Genomic DNA, 20,528 nt, shown 5'->3' on the forward strand with positions numbered 1-20,528 from the left:
AGCAGAGGCACCTAAAGAAGGCCTCAGCCAAAGTCCCCATATAAAAAGACGTAGGAATAGAAGGCATCTAGGCTAGGAATGCACATTTGTATAATAGCTTAGCCAGCCCCAGAGACCCAAGTCCTTGACTGCAGCTCACTCAGATGACACCGCAATGCACTGGCTGTGTACCAGGTTTGGTGTGGAAAGGGTGATATTTCTACTCCCCTTTTCATATTCCCTTTGCCCTCAGGAAGTACCTCAGTTTGTCCTAGTTCTTTGCCTGGTGGGGTAACCTTCATTCCTAAAATGTCCTCCAGGCCACTAGCAGTCCTGTGTGAACTGGGTTGTGATCTACTGACTAATTAGAGGTCATGTTAGTACTAAGGGACACCCTAAAAGATCTGCCACATTTGAGACATACTCTTCCTTACCTCTGTTGTATAGTAGCAACCTAATTTCCCCTTGGTAATCAGGATTAATCACCCCAGCCAGTACAGTACCTGGCCCTCTGCTGCCTGTTGATTCCGAGGCATGAGGAGCCCAAAGTGGCCAGATGACAGTTTTAACTAACAGTTCAGTAGAATTATTGTTGTGTCTCCTGGTAGAAGCATTCCTCCCTTTGGAACTGAGCCCTCTAGACAGGCAGAGCCCAAAGTTGCAGGGACAAGAAGCAGAAATTTTGCTGGTAGATTAGATCACTAGCGGTAGTAGTGAACTGGATAATTTCTGTTTGCTTTCCTTGATTTCTGGACTCACGAATCCTGGCTGTGGGAAAAGTAGCACCCTATACTGGAAGCTGACTTAAAACATTGGCAGCATCCTGGAGGACATTGACTCTGCAAAATACTGCCACTTAGCTGGCACTGTGATGGAGTCTTCAGTAGTCCATCCCACCATCTGTCGAGCCAACTGCTTCCCAGTGATGTAGTAAGATCAGTGTTTCGTGAGCATGGCCCATTGCTGCACTTCACTTACTGAGAAGTGAGTTCCTTGATAAGAAGCAGTGCTTTGTGGGATACCATAATGGTGTGGGATACCATAAGGCACTCTGTAAGTCCACAAATTGTAGTTTTGGCAGAAGCATCGCATGCCAGGAAGGCAAATTGATATTCACAGTAAATGTTCCAGTAAGAACCAAAGCACTGCCCTTTCCATGACAGAAGCAGTGCAAAGTATTCAGCCTGCCACAAGGTGGCTCCCTGATCACCCTGAAGACTCTCCATATGAGGGATTCAGTGTAGGTTTCTCCTACTGGCTGATTGGGCGCTCAACAGTGGCTGTAGCCAGATGGGCCTTAGTAAGTGAAAGTCCATATTGCCTAAGCCCATGCATAACCTCCACGCCCACAATCATGGCCACTGTTCATGAAGCAGTGATAAGAGTGAGTGTGGAAAGATGCTGACTGGTATCCATAGAACGAGTCATCCCATCCACTTTGATCATTGAAATCCTCGGCTGAGGTCACTCTTTGATGAGCATTTAATGGGACACAAGTGTTTTCACATTATTTGCCTATTCAGAGAGGTCTATCCACTGACCTATTCCCCAGGTGTCCTTGTATATTAGTTTGCTAGGGCTGCCATAACAAATACCAGACTGAGTGGCTTAAGCAACAGAAACTTAACATGTTTTCTTGCATTTCTGGAAACTGGAAGTCTAAGATCAGGTGTTAGCAGGTTTGGTTTCTTCTGAGGCATCTCTCTTTGGCTTGCAGATGGCACTGCTTTCTTACTGTGTCTGCACATCCCTGGCATCTCTTTTGTGTGTCCAAATTTTTTCTTCTTATAAGGACACCAGTCAGATTAGATTAGGGCACACCCTAATGGCCTCATTTTAACTTAATCACTTCTTTAAAGTCCCTATCCCCAATTACAGTCACATTCTGAGATACTTGAGGATAGGACTTCAACATATGAATGGGGTAGGGGGGACACAATTCAGCCCATAACACCTTGCCAACAGTTTTTCATCTGTGTTCCCTCTAAGTTCCTTACCATCCAGGCAAACCGTTTGCCACAGCCTATGAATCAGAGTAGACCCTTAGCTCAGGCCATTTTTCTTTCTAAACAAAATGAACAACCAGGTGCACTGCCGGAAGTACTGCCCACTAGGAGGCTGTCCCTTCACCACTGTCCTTAAGGGATGTCCCAGAAGGGACTGTAGTGTTACAGCCGTGCACTTCCAGGTGGTACCTGCATATCACACAGAAATATCTACAAACCAGGCCTGAGTTTTTCTTTACCAATCAACTGGCCATAGAGAACTCCCCATGAGGCTGTAGGTGCAGGCTGGGAGAGACAAAGAAGAACAGGGCCATGGGGTATTTTGGCTACCTCCTCATGCAGCTTGTGCCTTTAGGGTCTGTTTAAGCCCAGTCTTACATATACCACTTCCATTTGATAATGGAGTGCTACCGTGTACACCCCACTTTATGGCTTAGTAGGTTAGACAACATCTGTTTCATGATCAGCAGCTCAGGTCACCCGTAACTTGATGCCCCATGGTTAAGCTTTGAGTCTCTACGAAGTCCCACTAACAAGCCAAACACTGTTTCCCAAAGGAGAGTAGTTATTCACAGAGGATGGTAGGGCTTTTTCTAAAATCCTAAGGGTCTGTGTTGTGATTCACCTAATAGAGATCTATTAAAGACTCCAGACAGCACCTCTGTCTGCTGCCAACACTTCAGGCGCCATCAGGTTTGAATCACATGGCCCAAATGGCAGAACAGCTTCTCTTGTTCTGGGTCCCACTTAAACTAGCAGTTTTTTTAGTTACTCAGTAAATGGGCTGGAGTAGCAACCCAAAGGAGTAATATGTTGTCTCCAAAATCTGAAGCAGCCCACCAGGTGTTCTGCGTGTTTTTCTGTGGTAGGAAGGGCCAGGTGCAACACTTACCCTTTGCCATAGAAGGGATGTCTTTGTATGCCCCAGACCACTGGATCCCCAGAAATTTCACTAACATAGGAGGCCCTGAATTTTGGAGGGATTTATTTCCCACCTTCTGACACACATGTCTTACCCCCAGTATGTCTAGAGTAGTTAATACTTCCTGCTCACCAGATCCATTCAGCATAATATCACAGTGTAATGAACCAGCATGATATCTTGTGGAAGGACAAAGTAATCAGGCTCTCTGTGGACTAAATTATGATATATGGTTGAAAACAATACACCCACCCCTAAGGTAAGACATTGAAGGTATATTGCTGAAAGCAAACTGCTTCTGGTGGTCTTTACTAACAGATACCAAGAAAAAAAAGCTTTTGTCAGATCAGTCACTGCATACCAGGTCCAAGGATGTATGTTAATTTGTTCAAGCAATAAAACGACATCTGGAACACCAGTTAGAATTGCAGTTGCCACCTGATTAGATGTACAGTAGTCCACTGTCATTCTATAAGATCCATCTGTTTTCTGCACTGTCCAGAGTAGGCAAGTTGAATGAGAATGAAGTGGGAATCACCACCCCTACCTCTTTCAGTCCTTGATGGTGACACTAATCTCTGCAGTCCCTCCAGGATTGTGGTGTTGCTTTGGTTTACTGTTTTCTAGGTCGAGGCAGTTTTAGTGGCTTTTACTTGGCCTTTCCCACCAGAGTAGCCCTTACTCTACAAGTCAGAGAATATAGTGATATTACTCATTGCTGAGTATGTCTGTTCCAATTGTACATTCTGAAACTGGGAAAATAACCGCAGGATGGGCTCAGGGACCTGCTAGGCCCACTGAGACAGACCTGAGCTAAAACTCCATTGATCACTTGACTTCATAAGCCCCTACTCTGACTACTGGACCACAGTGAAGTTTGGGTCCCCTGGAATTAGTGTTAGTTCAGAAGCCAGTGTCTAGTAATCCCCAAAAAATCATTGTTTCCCCTTCTGCAAGGCAAATAGCCATAGGTCCCTTTGGGGAAGGGTAGGAGAAAGATAAACAGGAAGGTCTCCTCAAGAGGACACAGCTTCCCTTTCATTAAGGAGATTCTGGGTCTGTAAACTAGCTCGTTTCTGGGAATTGATTAAGGGGCCATGACTCTCTTTGGGTGATTCAAGTTATACTTCTGTTTACGAGACCTAGAATTCTTCTGCTTATACAGATCAAGTAAGAGTTAGTAGACTGCCCATCTATTTCTTTTCTAGGGACACCATGATCGACTACCCAATGCTATAGGTCTCAGCAAGTCAGACTATTCTGATTACTGCTTTGGCTCCACTATTTATTACGGTAACCATGCCCACCTTGATTTGGCATGGTGCTGCTACTTGGGCCCTGCCACCCCGGGATTCTTTTATCCCCATTGCATTTAGGGATCCCAGTTGATGGTAGCAGTTCCCACTGTAATTTCTGACCTACAAAGAAAGCAACCACAGAGCAAAGATGCTGGGCCTCACCTCACAAATTGATTTCTCACAGTGGTGGTGAAGGGTACGTCCTCTAACCCTTCCAGGGTGACCTGTCAGTTCTTTGCTCCTTTTTTCTTCTTCCTGCTTTCTTTTGGATTAATAATTTTTTATTGGCCGGGCACGGTGGCTCATGCCTGTAATCCCAGCACTTTGGGAGGCCGAGGTGGGTGGATCATGAGGTCAGGAGATGGAGACCGTCCATGGTGAAACCCCATCTCTACTAAAAATACAAAAAATTAGCCTGGCGTGGTGGCATGTCTGTAATCCCAGCTACTTGGGAAGCTGAGGCAGGAGAATCACTAGAACCTGGGAGGTGGAGGTTGCAGTGAGCCGAGATCACGTCACTGCACTCCAGCCTGGGCAACAGAGCGAGACTCCGTCTCAAAAAAAAAATTTTTTTTTATCTTCGTTACTGGCCTTTTACTTTGCTTTTCCCTTTTATGGTTGCTCTGGGGTTTTACAGTATACATTTTTAACCTATCACAGTCTATTTTCTTTCTTTTTTTTTTTTTGAGACGGAGTCTTGCTCTGTTGCCCAGGCTGGAGTGCAGTGGTGTGATCTTGACTCACTGCAATCTCTGCCTCCCAGGTTCAACCAATTCTCTTGCCTCAGACTCCTGAGTAGCTGGGATTACAGGTGCACACCACCACACCCAGCTAATTTTTGTATATTAGTAGAGATGGGGTTTCACTATTTTGGCCAGGCTGGTCTCAAACTCCTGACTTCAAGTGATCTGCCTGCCTCGGCCTCCCAAAGTGCTAGGATTACAGGTGTCAGCCACTGCACCCGGCCTGTTTTCAATTGATAATATTTTCATGTGGTGTCAGAACCTTGAAAGAGTATGCATTTATTTTGTATACTCCCCATTTTTGCTATTGTTTTTATACATTTTACTGCTACATACATTATAAATTCTTGTATATATTGGTATATTTGTTTTAGATAATTATCTCTGAAGGAGAATAAAAAATTAGAAAAGATCTTTTTTATAGTTGACCACATAGTTACCATTTTTAGTGCTTTTTATCCTTCGTATAGGTAGATCCAGATTCCCATCTGATTTGGTTTTCTTCCAACCTGAAGAACTTCCTTTAGTGTTTTCTGTAGTGTAGGTCTGTTCTTACCTTTTGATTTGTCTGACAAAGTCTATTTCCCACTTCATTTTTAAAGATATTTTTCCTAGATTGCTAATGTTTCTTTCTCTCTCTTTTTTTTTTTTTTTTTTTTGAGCAGAGTCTCACCCTATTGCCCAGGCTGGAGTGCAGTGGCACAGTCTCAGCTCACTGAAACTTCCACCTCCCAGGTTCAAATGATTCTCCTATCTCAGCCTCCTGAATAGCTGGAATTACAGGCACCCACTACCATACCTGGTTAATTTTTGTACTTTTAATAGAGTTTCTCCATGTTGGCCAGGCTGGTCTTGAACTCCTGACCTCAAGTGATCTGCCCACCGCGGCCTCCCAAAGTGCTGGGATTACATGAGCCACCACACCTGGCTGGCTAATGTTTTTCTTTTGGTACTTTATAAATGTCTCCATTGTGTTTGACTTGCATAATTTCTGATGAAAAGTCTGTTGTCACTTTTATCTTGGCACTTTTTTGTTTGTTTGTTTCTTTTTGAGACAGGGTCTTGCTCTGCTGCCCAGGTTAAAATGCAGTGGTATGATCATAACTCACTGAAGCTCCGGACTTCTGGGCTCAAGCAATCTTTCCACGTCAGCCTCTTGAGTAGCTGGGACTACAGTCGTGCACCACCATGCCCAGCTAATTAAAAAAAAAATTATTTTTGTAGAGACAAGGTCTTAACATGTTGCCCAGGCTGGTCTCAAACCCCTGGGCTCACGTGATCCTCCCGCCTCAGCCTCCCAAAGCACTGGAATTACAGGCATGAGCCACTGTGCCCAGCTGTCATTCTTTTCTTTATACTTCTATATATGATGTGCCTTTCCCTTCCTCTGTCTGCTTTCAGATTTTCCCTTTATGACTGGTTTTAGCAATTTGATTATGATGTGCTTTGGTTTGTTGGGATTTTTTTTTTAAGTTTATTATGTCTGGGATTCATTGAGCATCTTGGACATATGGGCTTATAGTTTTCATAAAAATTGGAGGCTTCTTTGGCTATTATTTCTTCAAATATTTTTCTGTCTCCTTCCCCTTTTTGGAGATTCCAATTTCACATTGTTAGATCATTTGATATTGACCAAAAATGAAGCTCTGGGTTGTTAGTTTTAGGTCTTCTTTCATTCTGGTTATTTCTACTGCCATGTATTCAAGTTTCCTGATGTTTCCCTCTTCAGTGTATCCCTGCTGTTAATCCAATCCCATGTGATTCACTTTTTTTTTTCAGACGGGGTCTTGCCGAGTCTGGTCCTTGAGCTATTGGGCTCAAGTGATCGTCTCACCTCAGTCTCCCAAGTAGCTGGGGTTGATTCACTTTTGTATCTTCAGTTTCTCCTCATTATCGTCCTGTTTTCCTCTACCTTCTGTAACATACGGCATGAATTTACAGTAGCCTTTTGAACATCGTGTCTGCTCATTCTATCATTTTTTTTCATTTCTGGATCTGTGTCTATTTGTTGATCTGTCTCCTGGCTATGGGTCATTCTTCCCTTGCTTCATTTCATGCCTTTTATGTGGTTCTTTCCTCAGCTACAGATAGTTTCCCCTCATGCACATGCAGAACAATACTCGGCCAGAGTTTCAAAGACCACTCTTTAGAGCTCTGGAGCTCTCCTGTTGCGCAGCAGCTGCTCTCCAGCATTTCACGTCACAGATTCCAGCTGCCCTGGCCTCCCTCAGGATTATGACTGTGTTAGGACTTTTGTGGACACTGAACTTTTGTCACTCCAAAGTTTTGGGCTTAGTTATTATTCCTCCTTCCCCACACAGGTTCAAAATAGGTCAAATGGTCCAGGCTTGGTGGCTCACACCTGTAATCCTAGCACTTTGGGAGGCCGAGGCGGGCAGATCATTTGAGGTCAGGAGTTCAAGACCAGCCTGGCCAATATGGTGAAACCCCATCTCTACTAAAAATAGAAAATTTAGCTGGGCACAGTGGCATGCACCTGTAATCCCAGCTACTCGGGAGGCTGAGGCAGGAGAGAATCACTTGAAACTGGAAGGCAGAGGTTGCAGTGAGCCGAGATCACTGCTGCACCCCAGCCTAGGTTATAGAGTGAGACTCCATCTCAAAAAAAAAAAAAAATAGGTCAAATGTCTTAAGGGAGAGATTGGTTGTATGTCTGCTGTGGGTTCTCTCAGTTGGGATTTTGTTTCCTAAGTACCACAGTACTGCACAAGATTGCCATTTTGACCCCAGCCACCTCCTCCAATGTGGCTCTTACAGACTTTTGATTGAGAGCCTGGTAAGTGTCTGTTTTCACAGCACTATAAATTGTGTTCTTTGGATTCTTTTTAAATAGAGGTGGGGTCTCACTACGTTGCCCAGGCTGGTCTCGAGCCATCCTCCTGTGTCAGTCTTCCAAAGTGCTGGGATTATAGGCATGAGCCACTGCACTTGTTCTTCAGATTTTTTGAGCCTAGCTCTGTAACCTCTTGCCCCAAGCAGGTTCAAGATCTGGCAGAGGCATTGCGTGGAAAATCAGTTGCACATTGGTTGCAGGCCCCCTTCTCCATAGAAGTACCTTATCTATTAAACATCATGATACTATGAGAGATTTCACTCAACCTCTCTGAGCTAGCCCCTTCCTCCTTGTGTACCATCTTAGACTTTCACGAATGTTCCTTGGGGAAAACTGGCTTTGCACTTGGTTTCTTCTAGCTTCTAATCTGTTGTACATGACCACCAAAATCTCTGATGGTTTCACTTTCCTTCTGCTTGAGTCAAGTCCAGTCTTCAGTCCATGCCCAAAAGCATTACACATCCCTGAAAAGAAAATGATCAGCAATCATCAGTTCAGCTAAGACAGGCTCTTGCTCTCTAGAATTTTAGTTCATATTGTCCTTGTTATTTCCATAGCTCCCCAGTGTCTTTACAGATGATTTCATGATTTGTTCTTTTTTCTTTCCAGTTTTGCAGCAAGAATGCAGGTTGCAGTAGACATAATGCATTCCTTTTGTGTGTGTTACGTACTACATTCTACTCAGAAGTGGAAGCCAAATGAAAACAGTTTAAGACCGCGTTTTCTACCTAGAACATATTGTTGCTCCTCTATTCATTGTGATTTCCCTTCTTTGACTTCTTGGTTTATGACTTTGCCACCTACCAGTCTCCAGTCTGAAATGGAATGCTGTGCTAGAGCCTTTGGCTTTGGCAAATCTGGGTTTTTCACTACCTGGGACTTGTCTAAGCCTGATTTGCATTCCAGTGTTGCATTCATTTTTATAGGACCAGGACTAAAACCTCCAGAGGAACGGACAATGGAATACCTAGAAGAAGTTGCAATTACTTTCGCCAAAGGACTAGCTGATAAGAAGATCTCTCCAAAGAGAGACAAGGGATTGGTGGAAAGTGAGTATCGTTGTTAAAGAACAAAGGCAAAGCTTCTTTCCTGGGAATTTAATTTTATTTGCTGTAGATTCAAAATGAGGAAGTGGTAAATGCATTATTTACTCAAAGCATAAAGTCAGCCTTAGGAGATGTAACAGCTCCTCAACTTTACACAAGCCAGTTAAAGCCAATTTTTAAAACCTTTTTTTTCCTTATGATGACCCTTGAGTCATAGAAAACTTTTCATTTTAGAAAATGTTAAGCATGAACACAAAAAGACTAGATAATTGTGTTATAAACACTCATGTACCCAAGGCCCAGCTTTAACGTTCATCACTTAGCATGTTTAAGCTAGTGCTTAGGTTGAAATTTATATTGTGTGTATCAGAATAAAGAGCAGTTCTTGCAGATAGCTAGAATTACTTCATTTTTACAGAGTTTAGAGGATAAACTAACAAGGGAATCTAGGCTCTTTATAGTAAATATCTAAAAGCATTTTATTTTACAGAATTGACAGCGTACGCCATGACTATTCCATTTGTCAGGCAACAGGTTTACAAAAAAGTGGAAGAAAAAGTGCGAAAGCAGACTAAAGGCCTTTATCCTGCACCTCTGAAAATAATAGATGTGAGTCTTACCCAATATTCCCACTTTTCTCATATTTCCTTCCTTTATATAGATCACTCCTCCTTATTGCCATTCTGGACCATGTATGTTGAGTACTAAATTTCTTAATTCTGCTATTAAAGTATTTACCAAAAATAAGGGAAGGGCATAGCAAGCTGTAAGGACTCATATAAAGTGATATATTTGGGGAAAACCAGTGCTGGACTTACTCATTGGTTGATGCAGTTAATGTATCAGTAACAAACCAGAAAACCAGGAAAGGAACCTGTCATATCAGTATAACAAAGCCATTAGAGTGTCAGGCACTAACCAAAAAGTAGTTGAAACAAAATTGATGGCTCTATTCTATTCTTGGTCAACATCATTGTCAGTACCTAAAATCCCTCAAGGACTTCTTCATTGCTGTAATTATAAAAAAGATGTAATGATGTAGAGAAGCTCTGCAAAAGATCAATGAGAATAATTAAAATTATCACAGGATTCAAGAAATCTCCAACAGTAGACTTTAAAACTTAGAACTTTTCAGTGTGGAAAGTCCAAGATTAAGAGAGTATATAACCAAAGACTTCAGAATTGGTGAATGGGTCAGTCAGCAAGTATATCTTGAGCAGAAGGCACCAAAGCACATAAAATATGAAACATGCCCCCACCTGCCTTCGTCTCACAGGCTGGACTGGGGAAGTTAGATACATATATGTGTTAAGGCGGGTAGCCTTTAAGAGATATAAGGCAGCATACGATTAATGCCAGATAAGTGGGACAGAGGAAGCAACAATTACCATGAGACGAAGAGATCAGTAAGTGCCTCATGGGATCTGACCCCAACCCTGAAAGCTGGGTGGAGGATAGGTGAAGGGAAGGTATTGCCAAGGAGGGTGGGCATTTAGAGCAAAGTTATGGAAGCTGGAAAACAGGCTCTTCAAGGAACATGAGTGAGACCAGTGTTTGTGGGGGATAATGAGATGTTAGTCTGAAGAAAGGCAGATTGAAGCTAGATTTTAGAAGGTTGGTAATAATGAATTGAGAAATTTTACCTTTGTCCGATAAAGATTCTAGAGAGCCATTTTCATGGTAGTGGGTAAAAATGGTTTCCAAGGAGAGACAAAGTAGAGCAGTAAAATAGCAAAACTGTCCTGATAATCCAGGCTTGAGCTTTGAATAAGGCCCTGAGATAGACTAGTAAAGTAAAAACAGGAAAGCAGCAACAGGCTTGCCAAAAAGAGGTTATGAGTTAGGTTCAGATACATTGAGTTCAGATATTTTGGGAAATTCAAGCAACAGTAGTTTAGACAGAGAAGTCAGAGTTAGAGATGTCAATTTGCTTATTTCTAAAAATTTGTCATTCTCATAAATTATGATAGTGAGTAAGTACAGGGTCATTTTTTTCATCTTTTATACCTGCCATTGTACTTACGATAGTACTTACCCCAAATGTTACACTGAATTTTGTAGAGTTCATGATTAATGTCATAAACTAGGTCATGCATCTGAGGGAGAAAGTGTAGAGAGCAAAAAGGGCTGAAAGTGGAAGTTAAGGATCTGCCTACATTTGAAGATCAGGAGAGAAGCCGGAAGAGTAATTCAAGCTTTGTCTTTCCTTCTCATGGCCATGTTATGCTAGATTTAGCAGTAGCCTCACAGATGGAGAATTAAGTCAGTCGAGAGCAGCCAGATCCTCAGTCCTCTTCTCTTTCTCATTCCAGTCTAGACTTTTGACTTACTCTTTGAGGACTAACAACACTGGCAATTTTATTTAGCATTATTGTACATCTCGCCAATCTATTCCAACGCTGAGCAAGTGCTTTATATGTTTTTTAGGTGGTAAAGACTGGAATTGAGCAAGGGAGTGATGCTGGTTATCTCTCTGAATCTCAGGTAAACTTATTTCCTTTCAATGTTTTATTATCAGTTAAAGGAAAACTAAAGATCCAATCCTCTGTATAAAGCTGAAAAAGGAAAAAAATATCCAAAGCCTAGTAAAAATTTTTTTCTTCCAGTGTTTATCATCTCTTATGATTAATCTCAGCGAGCAAGTGGATGCTAAGAATACCCTAATGGGGCCAGGCATGGTGGTTTACTCCTGTAATCCCAACACTCTGGGAGGCCGAGGTGGGCAGATCGCTTGAGCTCAGGAGTTCAAGACCAGCATGTGCAACATGGCAAAACCCCATCTTTACAAAAACTACAGAAGTTAGCCAGGCACGGTGGCATACACCCGTAGTCCCAGCTACTTGCAGGGTTGAGGCAGGAGAATTGTTTGAGTCCAGGAGGTCAAGGCTGCAGTGACCTAAGTAAGATCGCACCACTGCATTCCAGCCTGGGTGACAAAGTGAGACCCTGTCTCCAAAAAAAAAAAAAAAAAAGAAAGAAAGAAAAAACCCTATGGTCTGCAGACATTTGAACTTACTTTTAGTAATAAGGTTGTCTCTACAAAGGGCAGGAACAGAGTTCTAATCCTTTCAAAACAAATCACTTGGGTGTTTTTTGTTCTGCACTTGGGCAGGTTTTATTGAGACAAAATGAATACAAAGATAGAAAAATATTTTTCTTACATGTTAAGGCCTAGAGATGATGAAACTGAATTTTTTGGTAAATTGGAAAAGGAAAGGAAGTATCTTGTACCCACTAAAAGACGAAGACAGAAGAGATGTATGTACCAGCTTTACCCGTGTACTTTTCTAGCAACTTGGTGATGTTGCAGATTTAAGTGATTTGTGTTTGTTTTTAAGTTTTAAACGATCATCGAAGAATGGTTGCTCTTTTATAAAGTTGAATATCTCTTATCCAAAATGTTTGGGACTAGAAACATTTCAGATTTCAGACTTTGTCAGATAGTGGAATATTTGCATATATATGATGAGAGATCTTGGGAATGGGATCAGAGTCTAAACATGAAATTAATTTCATATACACCTTATACACATAGCCTGATGGTAATATCATACATTATTTTTAATAATTTTTCACATAAAACCGTTTTGACTGCAGCTCATAACATGTGTAATATCTTGCCCATGACATCATGTTGGCACTCAAAAAGTTTTGGATTTTGGAGCATTTTGGATTTTGGATTTTCAGATTAGGGATGCTCAACCTGTAAAAGGACAAAAAAAATATCTGAAGAGCTCAGGACAGGTACCAGAAAAACACTTCTGGTACTAGATGTTTCATGGGGCATTTCTGATTTTTTCAAAATATAACCAAGTACACATAGACATACGTACAGAAAAATTGAGGAATAAGTTTCACGAATCAGTAACTGTCCTGTGTGCATTGTGCTCAGTATTTTCTGTGTATTCCTCTGTTTATATATATAATGCTTATTGCCACCCACTAAATTTCTGACCATTGATGAATCTTTTGCCCACGTTTGAAAATCACTGGTTTATTAGATAAAACATCCTGTATCAAGATTAGTAAAGCATTGATTGTGTTGTCATTTTATGTTCTTTTGTGTCATGAAAGCAACTTTATTAGAGGGATTCTTTTGAAATGCTCTTTGTAACCATGTAATCTTAACAGTATATCCTAGTGATATTAATAATAGCTAACCTTGAGACCCTGGTCATTTTACTAGTGTTCTCATTTAATCCCCCAGAACAATACTGTAAAATGGGTATTGTTTTTCCCATTTTTAAGGATGAAGAAAGCTTCACAACGGGGCAGTGGCAGAGACAGGATCTGTCAGATCCTAAATATTATGCCTTTAACCACTAAGTTGAGACTTTTTCTCCATAAATTAGGCTACTTTTAAAAGTGGTAAGTCCCACGTGGGCAGCCTGCTACAGTGGGAAAAAAACTGGAGTTCGAGGCCAGGCGCAGTGGCTCACGCCTGTAATCCCAGCACTTTGGAAGGCCAACGTGGGCAGATCATGAGGTCAGGAGATCGTGACCATCCTGGCTAACACGATGAAACCCCATCTCTACTAAATATACAAAAAATTAGCCGGGCATGGTGGTGGGCGCCTGTAGTCCCAGCTACTCGGGAGGCTGAGGCAGGAGAATGGTGTGAACCTGGGAGGTGGAGCTTGCAGTGAGCCGAGATCATGCCACTGCACTCCAGCCTGGGCGACAGTGCAAGACTCCAACTCAAAAAAAAAAAAGAACTGGAGTTCAGAGTCATACTGTCTTGGTTCAAGTTCCGTTTCTGACACTTGGAGGCAGTATGGCCTTGAGCAAAGTCACTCCATTTCTTTGGACCTCCTCTTCCCAGTCTGTAAAATGAGAGGGTTGGTTTGAGATGATTGTGGAGGCTCATTTTGGCCCTGAGACTCTAGTTTTATGAAAAAGGTTACCACACATCTGGTGTAAAGAATCTGAGAGCTTAGTTATATCCAAAACTTTTTTCAACACAGTAGTTGGAAAGTGCTCCAGATAAGACAAGTAAAGACAAGACACATCAGTGAGAGACAGACTTCTGCAGCACTGAACCGCCAACCTCCCCCGCATCCCCAGGGACTCAGGCTTCACATGCATTACCTCTGCTGTTCAGAGGAACCTGAACTGAAGGAATCCATATAACCTAGACTGTGAAGTTCTACCTTTTCTCATTCCCCTTTACTTTTCAGAAATTTGGAGAGCTTGTAATGACCAAAGAATCAAAGGCCTTGATGGGACTCTACCATGGTCAGGTCCTGTGCAAGAAGAATAAATTTGGAGCTCCACAGAAGGATGTTAAGTAAGTTAAACTCTACCTAGGAAGCCCTTGTGAATTTTACTGTGTGCAAAGCTCACATAGGCTTTGAAGATCTACAGAGCTAGATCTGTATCTTAATTCAGTCTTGCCCTCAACCTCCTCTTTCCTGAGCACATTTGAACCCTTATGTCTACTAAAAACTTTTTGGCTTTCAAAGTTCTGCCTGTTCTGAGTTTTTTTCCAAACCCCTCTGGCCATTCCTATAGAGGCTTTCTTGTCACATATTGATGTTGCCTAGAAGTCTGGTTTAGGTCTCCCTTCCCAAACCACACACTCCCTCTGCACTGTTCAATGGTCGTCTCTCTCCCTGTGATTTGAGATGTCATCTCTGGGAACTCACACTTCTTCCTCATCAAAAAACATAAAACCTCATTGTAATTGTTAAAATCTTGTCCTTCTTTTAGCTTACATCCTAAGTACTGGAAAGTCTGTTTGCCTCTTTCATGTGTATTGCCATAAGCCAGCCTTTTTCCATATTATGCTGCCTAATAGCTCTTCAGAGTCTATGTTTAATGATGCAACTTGTAACTCTGTGGTTCTCAGCGTGGACAATTTTGCTCCCCAGGGGGACATTTGACAATGCCTGGGAACATTTTTGGTTGTCACAACTAGGGAGGGAGGGATGCTACTGGCATCTATGGGTGGAGGCCAGGGATGCTGCTAACCATCGTATAATGCACAGATAGTCCCCACCATAAAGAAATACCCAGTTTGAAATGTCAGTAGTGCTGAGGTTCAGCTGTTCTAGCTGAACTGCTGTGGGAGATTTAAGAGAAGAAGCTAATGATACTACCTTCTCCATCCTCTCACCTTTAATGAGATTACAAATACAAAATACCAAATAAAATGGATAAGAAGTCTGGGTGAAACAGGTAAGATTCTAACCAAGAGGGCTGATTTCCAATTAGAATCTGAAATACAACCTTAACTGCTTCTCTCAAACATTTAGTGACTGCTATCAATCCTGTCTGAAGAGCCAGTTGCATTTGTTCCACCTAACATTGATAGTACCTTGCATTCGATGAGCGGGGTAAATTACTTCCATGTTGCAGGAGAAAAATTATGGCCACTTAAACCTGTATCTCTTTACACATTCTACAAAAATCAACATATTAATAAGGAAAACAAATTCACCCATTCCCTGTGCACAGCATAAATAGAAGGCAGAGAAGCATCCTGCAAAATTACAAAACGTAGATACACCAACTTCTACCCCTCCCCACCACATCCCTCCATGTACACAAAGAATGCTGTCAATTAAAGAAACTGCACTTTGCAACAGAAGAATTAAAGAAACTGCACTTTGCAACAGAAGAGGGTACTCTTAAATTAAGAAACCTAGTGTCTTAATTTATTAATTCCAGACTCCTCCTGCCTGAGCATTTATTGTTGTATGGAGATAGTATACATCTCCATGTAACAATAAAATACCCCTTGGAGAAGGTGGTATTGTGTAGTCAGTGTGCAAAAAAGAAAGACAGCACCCACAAAAAGCTAATATAAGAAAAAAAGAGAAAATGAGAATCAGAATACTTAAGTTTATGAAAATTCTGTCCCCCAAAAAACAACCACAATGCAGAAGAAGACTATAACAGAACTTGATTTAAATATTCTTAAATCAGCATTTGCAGATCAGAAAAAAAACTGCCTTGAATCAAAAATTCAAAAACTCAGAACTAAATGGACAGAAAAACAGGATAAATATAGGAGTTGACCTAACTTGGGAAAGACATTGAAGAAAAAGTTAGCATCATCTTAGAAATGAAGAATAAGCTATAAGGTACCCAAGGCAGAATATGTTAAACTGAAAATTGAATAATGAACATTGTAGATAGGGTGTCCCCCTTCCTGCTTTCCCAGTTGTCAGTAATTCTTCCACTTTCATTTCTCTAGGCCCCTTCCCCCTTGCCTTGGATGATAACTGGAATTCCTTATCTATTGTCTCTTTACAAATTAATCTTTCATATGAATAATGCATTCCATCAGTTCTAATAAGTGAAGAGCAGTACTTATGAAAAAAAAAATACTGAGCTACAAATTAGTATACAGACAAGGTGCCATGTTATGCATTCCTCAAATCACAACATTTCTGTGTAATCAACCCTCAAAAGTTCATGTCACCCAGCAGTTGGCTTATAAAGCATCATGTACCACAGATGTTAGCCTGCTGGGTAATTACACAAGTGGGTCATTTCAAGGGTGCTGAAGGTGTTTATTAGAAGGATTCCGTAGATTGTGAAGTGTGTTAATTTAACTCTACATTGTTGTAGACAAATATTAAACAACTATAAAGCCATCATGAAAATTCTGGTGTTAATGAAGCAGAGCGTAACAGTTAAGAAATGAGTGATATTTTAGCTGTGGATTCTGTTATACCAAAAAAGCTTCAAACACAGTTTTAGATTTTACTATTATTGTTACTAACAGCTAAAGTTAACATTCCAGCAAATGCCCTCCCACCAAAAAAAAAAAAAAAAACCTACCAAATAATGCATTCTTTTTCTCCTTTCAAAAAAAGTATCATAAATAAGATTATGATACTGTTTTGTGTTTATGGCATTTTTTTTGTTGGGAGGAAGGGGCGGGTTTGTTTTTTTTAGAGACAGGGTTTCATTCTGTCACCCAGGCTGGAGTGCAATGGCATAATCACAGCTCACCATAACCTTAAACTCCTGGGCTCAAGCAGTCTTCCCACCTCTGTCTCCTGAGTAGCTGAGACTACAGGCACCACCACACCCGGCTCATTTTCAAATATTTTGTAGAGATGAGTTCTTGCTAAGTTGCCCAGGCTGGTCTCAAAATTCTGGCCTCAAGCAGTCCTCCTGCCTCATCCTCCCAAAGCACTACGATTATAAGCATGTGCCACCATGCCTGGCCTATATTTATGGTATGTTTTAACATAAAAGGAATCCTTCTGTATGGATCCTGTAGCTTGCACTTTTTACTCAGTGATATGACTTGGAGATGTAGATTAGTACATATCAGGTAACTCCTTCCTTTTAATCCCCTGTTGACGAATTACTGGCTGTTATAATTTTTCATTACAAACATTATTATATAGCTGTTCATCACAGCATGTCATCTTGTGTATAAATGCATCTCTGTAAAGTAGATAATGACGAGTAGAATTACTAGGTTATAGAGTATGCAGTTCTTGGTTTTAACAAAACCAAAGAACCCCCCCAAAGTAGGACAAAGTATACTTCCATCAACCATGCATGAAAGAACCAATTTTTTGTACATCCTAACTGATACTTTAAAATTTTTGGCCAGGTGTGGTGGCTTACGCCTGTAATCCCAGCACTTTGGGAGTCCGAGGTACGTGGATCACCTGAGGTCAGGAGTTCGAGACCAGCCTGGCCAACATGGTGAAACCCCATCTCTACTAAAAATATAAAAATTAGCTGGGTGTGGTGGTGGGCGCCTGTAATCCCAGCTGCTCGTGAGTCTGAGACAGGAGGATTGTTTGAACCCGGGAGGCGGAGGTTGCAATGAGCCAAGATCGCACCATTGTACTCCAGCCTGGGCGGCAAGAGTGAAACTCCATCTTAAAAAAAAAAAAATTGCCAGTCTGATGCATCTCATTTTAATTTGCATTGCCCCAATTATTAGGGAAATTGAACATCTTTTTATTATTATTATTATTTTCTTAATAGAGATGAGGTCTCACTATGTTGCCCAGGCTGGTTTCAAACTCCTGAGCTCAAGCGATCCTCCCTCCTAGGCCTCCCAAAGTGTTAGGATTACAGGCATGAGCTACCATGCCTGGCTGAAATTGAGCATCTTTACTGACAATTTGTTTTGTTCTTCTATGAATTGCTTTATATCCCTTGCCCATTTTATTTCGTTGTCTTTTTAAATTGATATATGCATGTTCTGTTTTTCCAGTAGTATCCTTTGTCTGCTGTATATGTCACAAATTCTTCCCATTCTATGGTTGTCTTAATTTTGTGGGGTCATTTGTCAAACAGAATTTTTTTTTTTTTTTAAGATGGAGTCTCACTCTGTCACCTAGGCTGGAATGCAGTGGCACAATCTCAGCTCACTGCAACCTCCGCCTCCCAGGTTGAAGCAATTTTCCTGCCTCAGTCTCTTGAGTAGCTGGGATTACAGGTGCGCACCACCACACCCGGCTAATTTTTTTATTTTTGTATTTTGTTGAGGTTGGTCTTGAACTCCTGACCTTGTGATCTGCCCGCCTTGGCCTCTCAAAGAGCTGGGATTACAGGCGTAAGCCACCGTGCCCAGCCAAAACAGAAATTTTTAATTTTGATGTAGCAAATGTATCAATCTTTTTTTTTCAGTCCCTATTTTTTGTTCCTCTACTGTATTTTCTCATTGTCCTGCAATTACTTATCACTCACCATATAAATATTTGTACCATTACAAAGCTGTATTTAGAAGATGCTCCTAGGACTTGAAGTTAGATTTCCTTTTCAGGACTTTAGTATGATTTTTGAACATTATAATCAGAATGGTTAAGAATGAAACTTTATCCCTCATTACAACTCTAATTTGGATAACAATGCTGTAAACTTGGGCTTCTTTTATGAAGAGATTCTTTAAAAATTTTCTTAGTTATTTACTATGGGAATATGGCAAATTATTCCAGAACTATAAGGAACTAAAATGAATAAGCAGATATGATCTCTGGTCCTCAAAAGGCTTAGAATTTAATTGAGGAGACAAATAATGGACACGAAGCCATTCCAGGATACTCTGGGGTAAATCAAGCGGTCCTGAGAAGTTCTAGAGGAATTCAGGGGCAAAACAAGGTAGCAATGTGCATATGTGGAAGTGTTTAAGGAAGGGGTAAGGTCTGGAAGCAAAGAGACCATGGAGGAGACTTTGAATTCATCCAGACGAGGAGTGATAAAGGCACAGATTTTGGGGGAAATGAAAGATTGCACGATGGCTCACACCTGTAATCCCAACTCTTTGGGAGGCTGATGTGGGAGGATCATTTGAGGCCAGTCCAGATCAGCCTGGGCATCATAGTGAGACCCTATCTCTACAAAAAAACTTAAAAGTTAGCCAGGAGTGGTGATATGCACCTTTAGTCCGAGCTACTCAGGAGACTGAGGCAGAAGGATCACTTGTACCCAGGAGTTCAAGGCTGCAGTGAGCCTAGGATTGCACCACTGCACTCCAGCCTGGGTAAGGGAGCAAAACCATGTCTCTCAAAAAAAGAAAGAAAGAAAGATGACTGGCAAATAGTCAAAATCACTAACAAATAAGTTGTTCAATAAGAAAAGAGGTTGGTCTTTTTGTTCAAAAAACAAAAATACTCATGTTGACTTAAATGTAAACTGGTTGTTTTGTTTTCAGTGATTTCGAAGCATGATTGAAGATTAGTATAATTCTGTCTCCTTGGGTAGGCCAGTTCTTTTAGACCTGGTGGGTTTTTGCACTTAACTTTTAAAATCAATCATTTATTAAAGCTGTGTTTTTAATAAATAAAAATTATTTGAAACACCTTATAGTTGTGCCTGCATTAGTTGGTTTATTGAATAACTTAGGCAATCTTCCACTTTGACTGAAATGATTAAGATCAGTTTACCGAAAGTCATTTCGTCCTTTCCTTGCAGGCATCTGGCTATTCTTGGTGCAGGGCTGATGGGAGCAGGCATCGCCCAGGTCTCCGTGGATAAGGGGCTAAAGACTATACTTAAAGATGCCACCCTCACTGCGCTAGACCGAGGACAGCAACAAGTGTTCAAAGGGTAAGCCTGCTCTCTCTCTTTGCAAGAGTTAGAATGTCCTTTGTTTCTTGGTTAGTTGTTTTTTGTGGTGGCTTGGTGGGTTTTTTTGTTTGTTTGTTTTTGTCATCACAGATTCCTTTTTCCTGAACATACTGAGTTCTGGATACTCCGTAGTGAAGCCAAGTTTCTTTTGATTTTTAGAAATGCCAATTCCTTCTTTGACGTCGTTTTGTTATAGATATTATAGACAATTAACATCCTCGGAGTCTGTAGTCTTTGAATACAGAAGGGAAAATCTTATCTAGTAGATACTTGTTAATGCCATTTTACACTTTAGTATCAGGCCTGCGGATTTTGATATAGTTTGCAGGTAATTGCTCTATTGTTAAGGATTATTGAAACAGCATGACTGTCTCTGTTGAGAAGACTGAGTGAGGTTAGGATGTAAGGAAATGGGCAGTAACTGCAGCGGGAAGGCAGGGCCGGGATCAGGACTCTTGAGCCTTGTATTTCCTGACTGGCATTACAGAGAGAAGCCGTGAACTGATTCCTCCACAGTGTCTGGGGCTTTACAGACTATCTCCATCTTACCTCTGAATTAATAAAGGGGGAATATTATTCCCCTTCCTCACCACCTGCCTCTCTCACCACCACACACATGCTGCCTGTTTTG

General features: G+C 41.3%; 1 protein-coding gene across 2 annotated transcripts in view; it reads left to right on the top strand.

Annotated features, from left to right (window-relative positions):
- Positions 1 to 20,528, top strand: part of HADHA (hydroxyacyl-CoA dehydrogenase trifunctional multienzyme complex subunit alpha) — a 54,036-nt gene that overhangs the window by 20,938 nt on the left and 12,570 nt on the right. For both annotated transcript variants that reach the window (XM_063713237.1, NM_001132545.2), the window contains 5 exon segments: positions 8,729 to 8,851; positions 9,339 to 9,457; positions 11,276 to 11,332; positions 14,026 to 14,135; positions 19,742 to 19,876. In XM_063713237.1, coding sequence (XP_063569307.1) covers positions 8,729 to 8,851; positions 9,339 to 9,457; positions 11,276 to 11,332; positions 14,026 to 14,135; positions 19,742 to 19,876 — 544 coding nt within the window.

This window comes from Pongo abelii, chromosome 12 (genome assembly GCF_028885655.2).
Source record: "Pongo abelii isolate AG06213 chromosome 12, NHGRI_mPonAbe1-v2.0_pri, whole genome shotgun sequence".
Taxonomy (NCBI): domain Eukaryota; kingdom Metazoa; phylum Chordata; class Mammalia; order Primates; family Hominidae; genus Pongo; species Pongo abelii.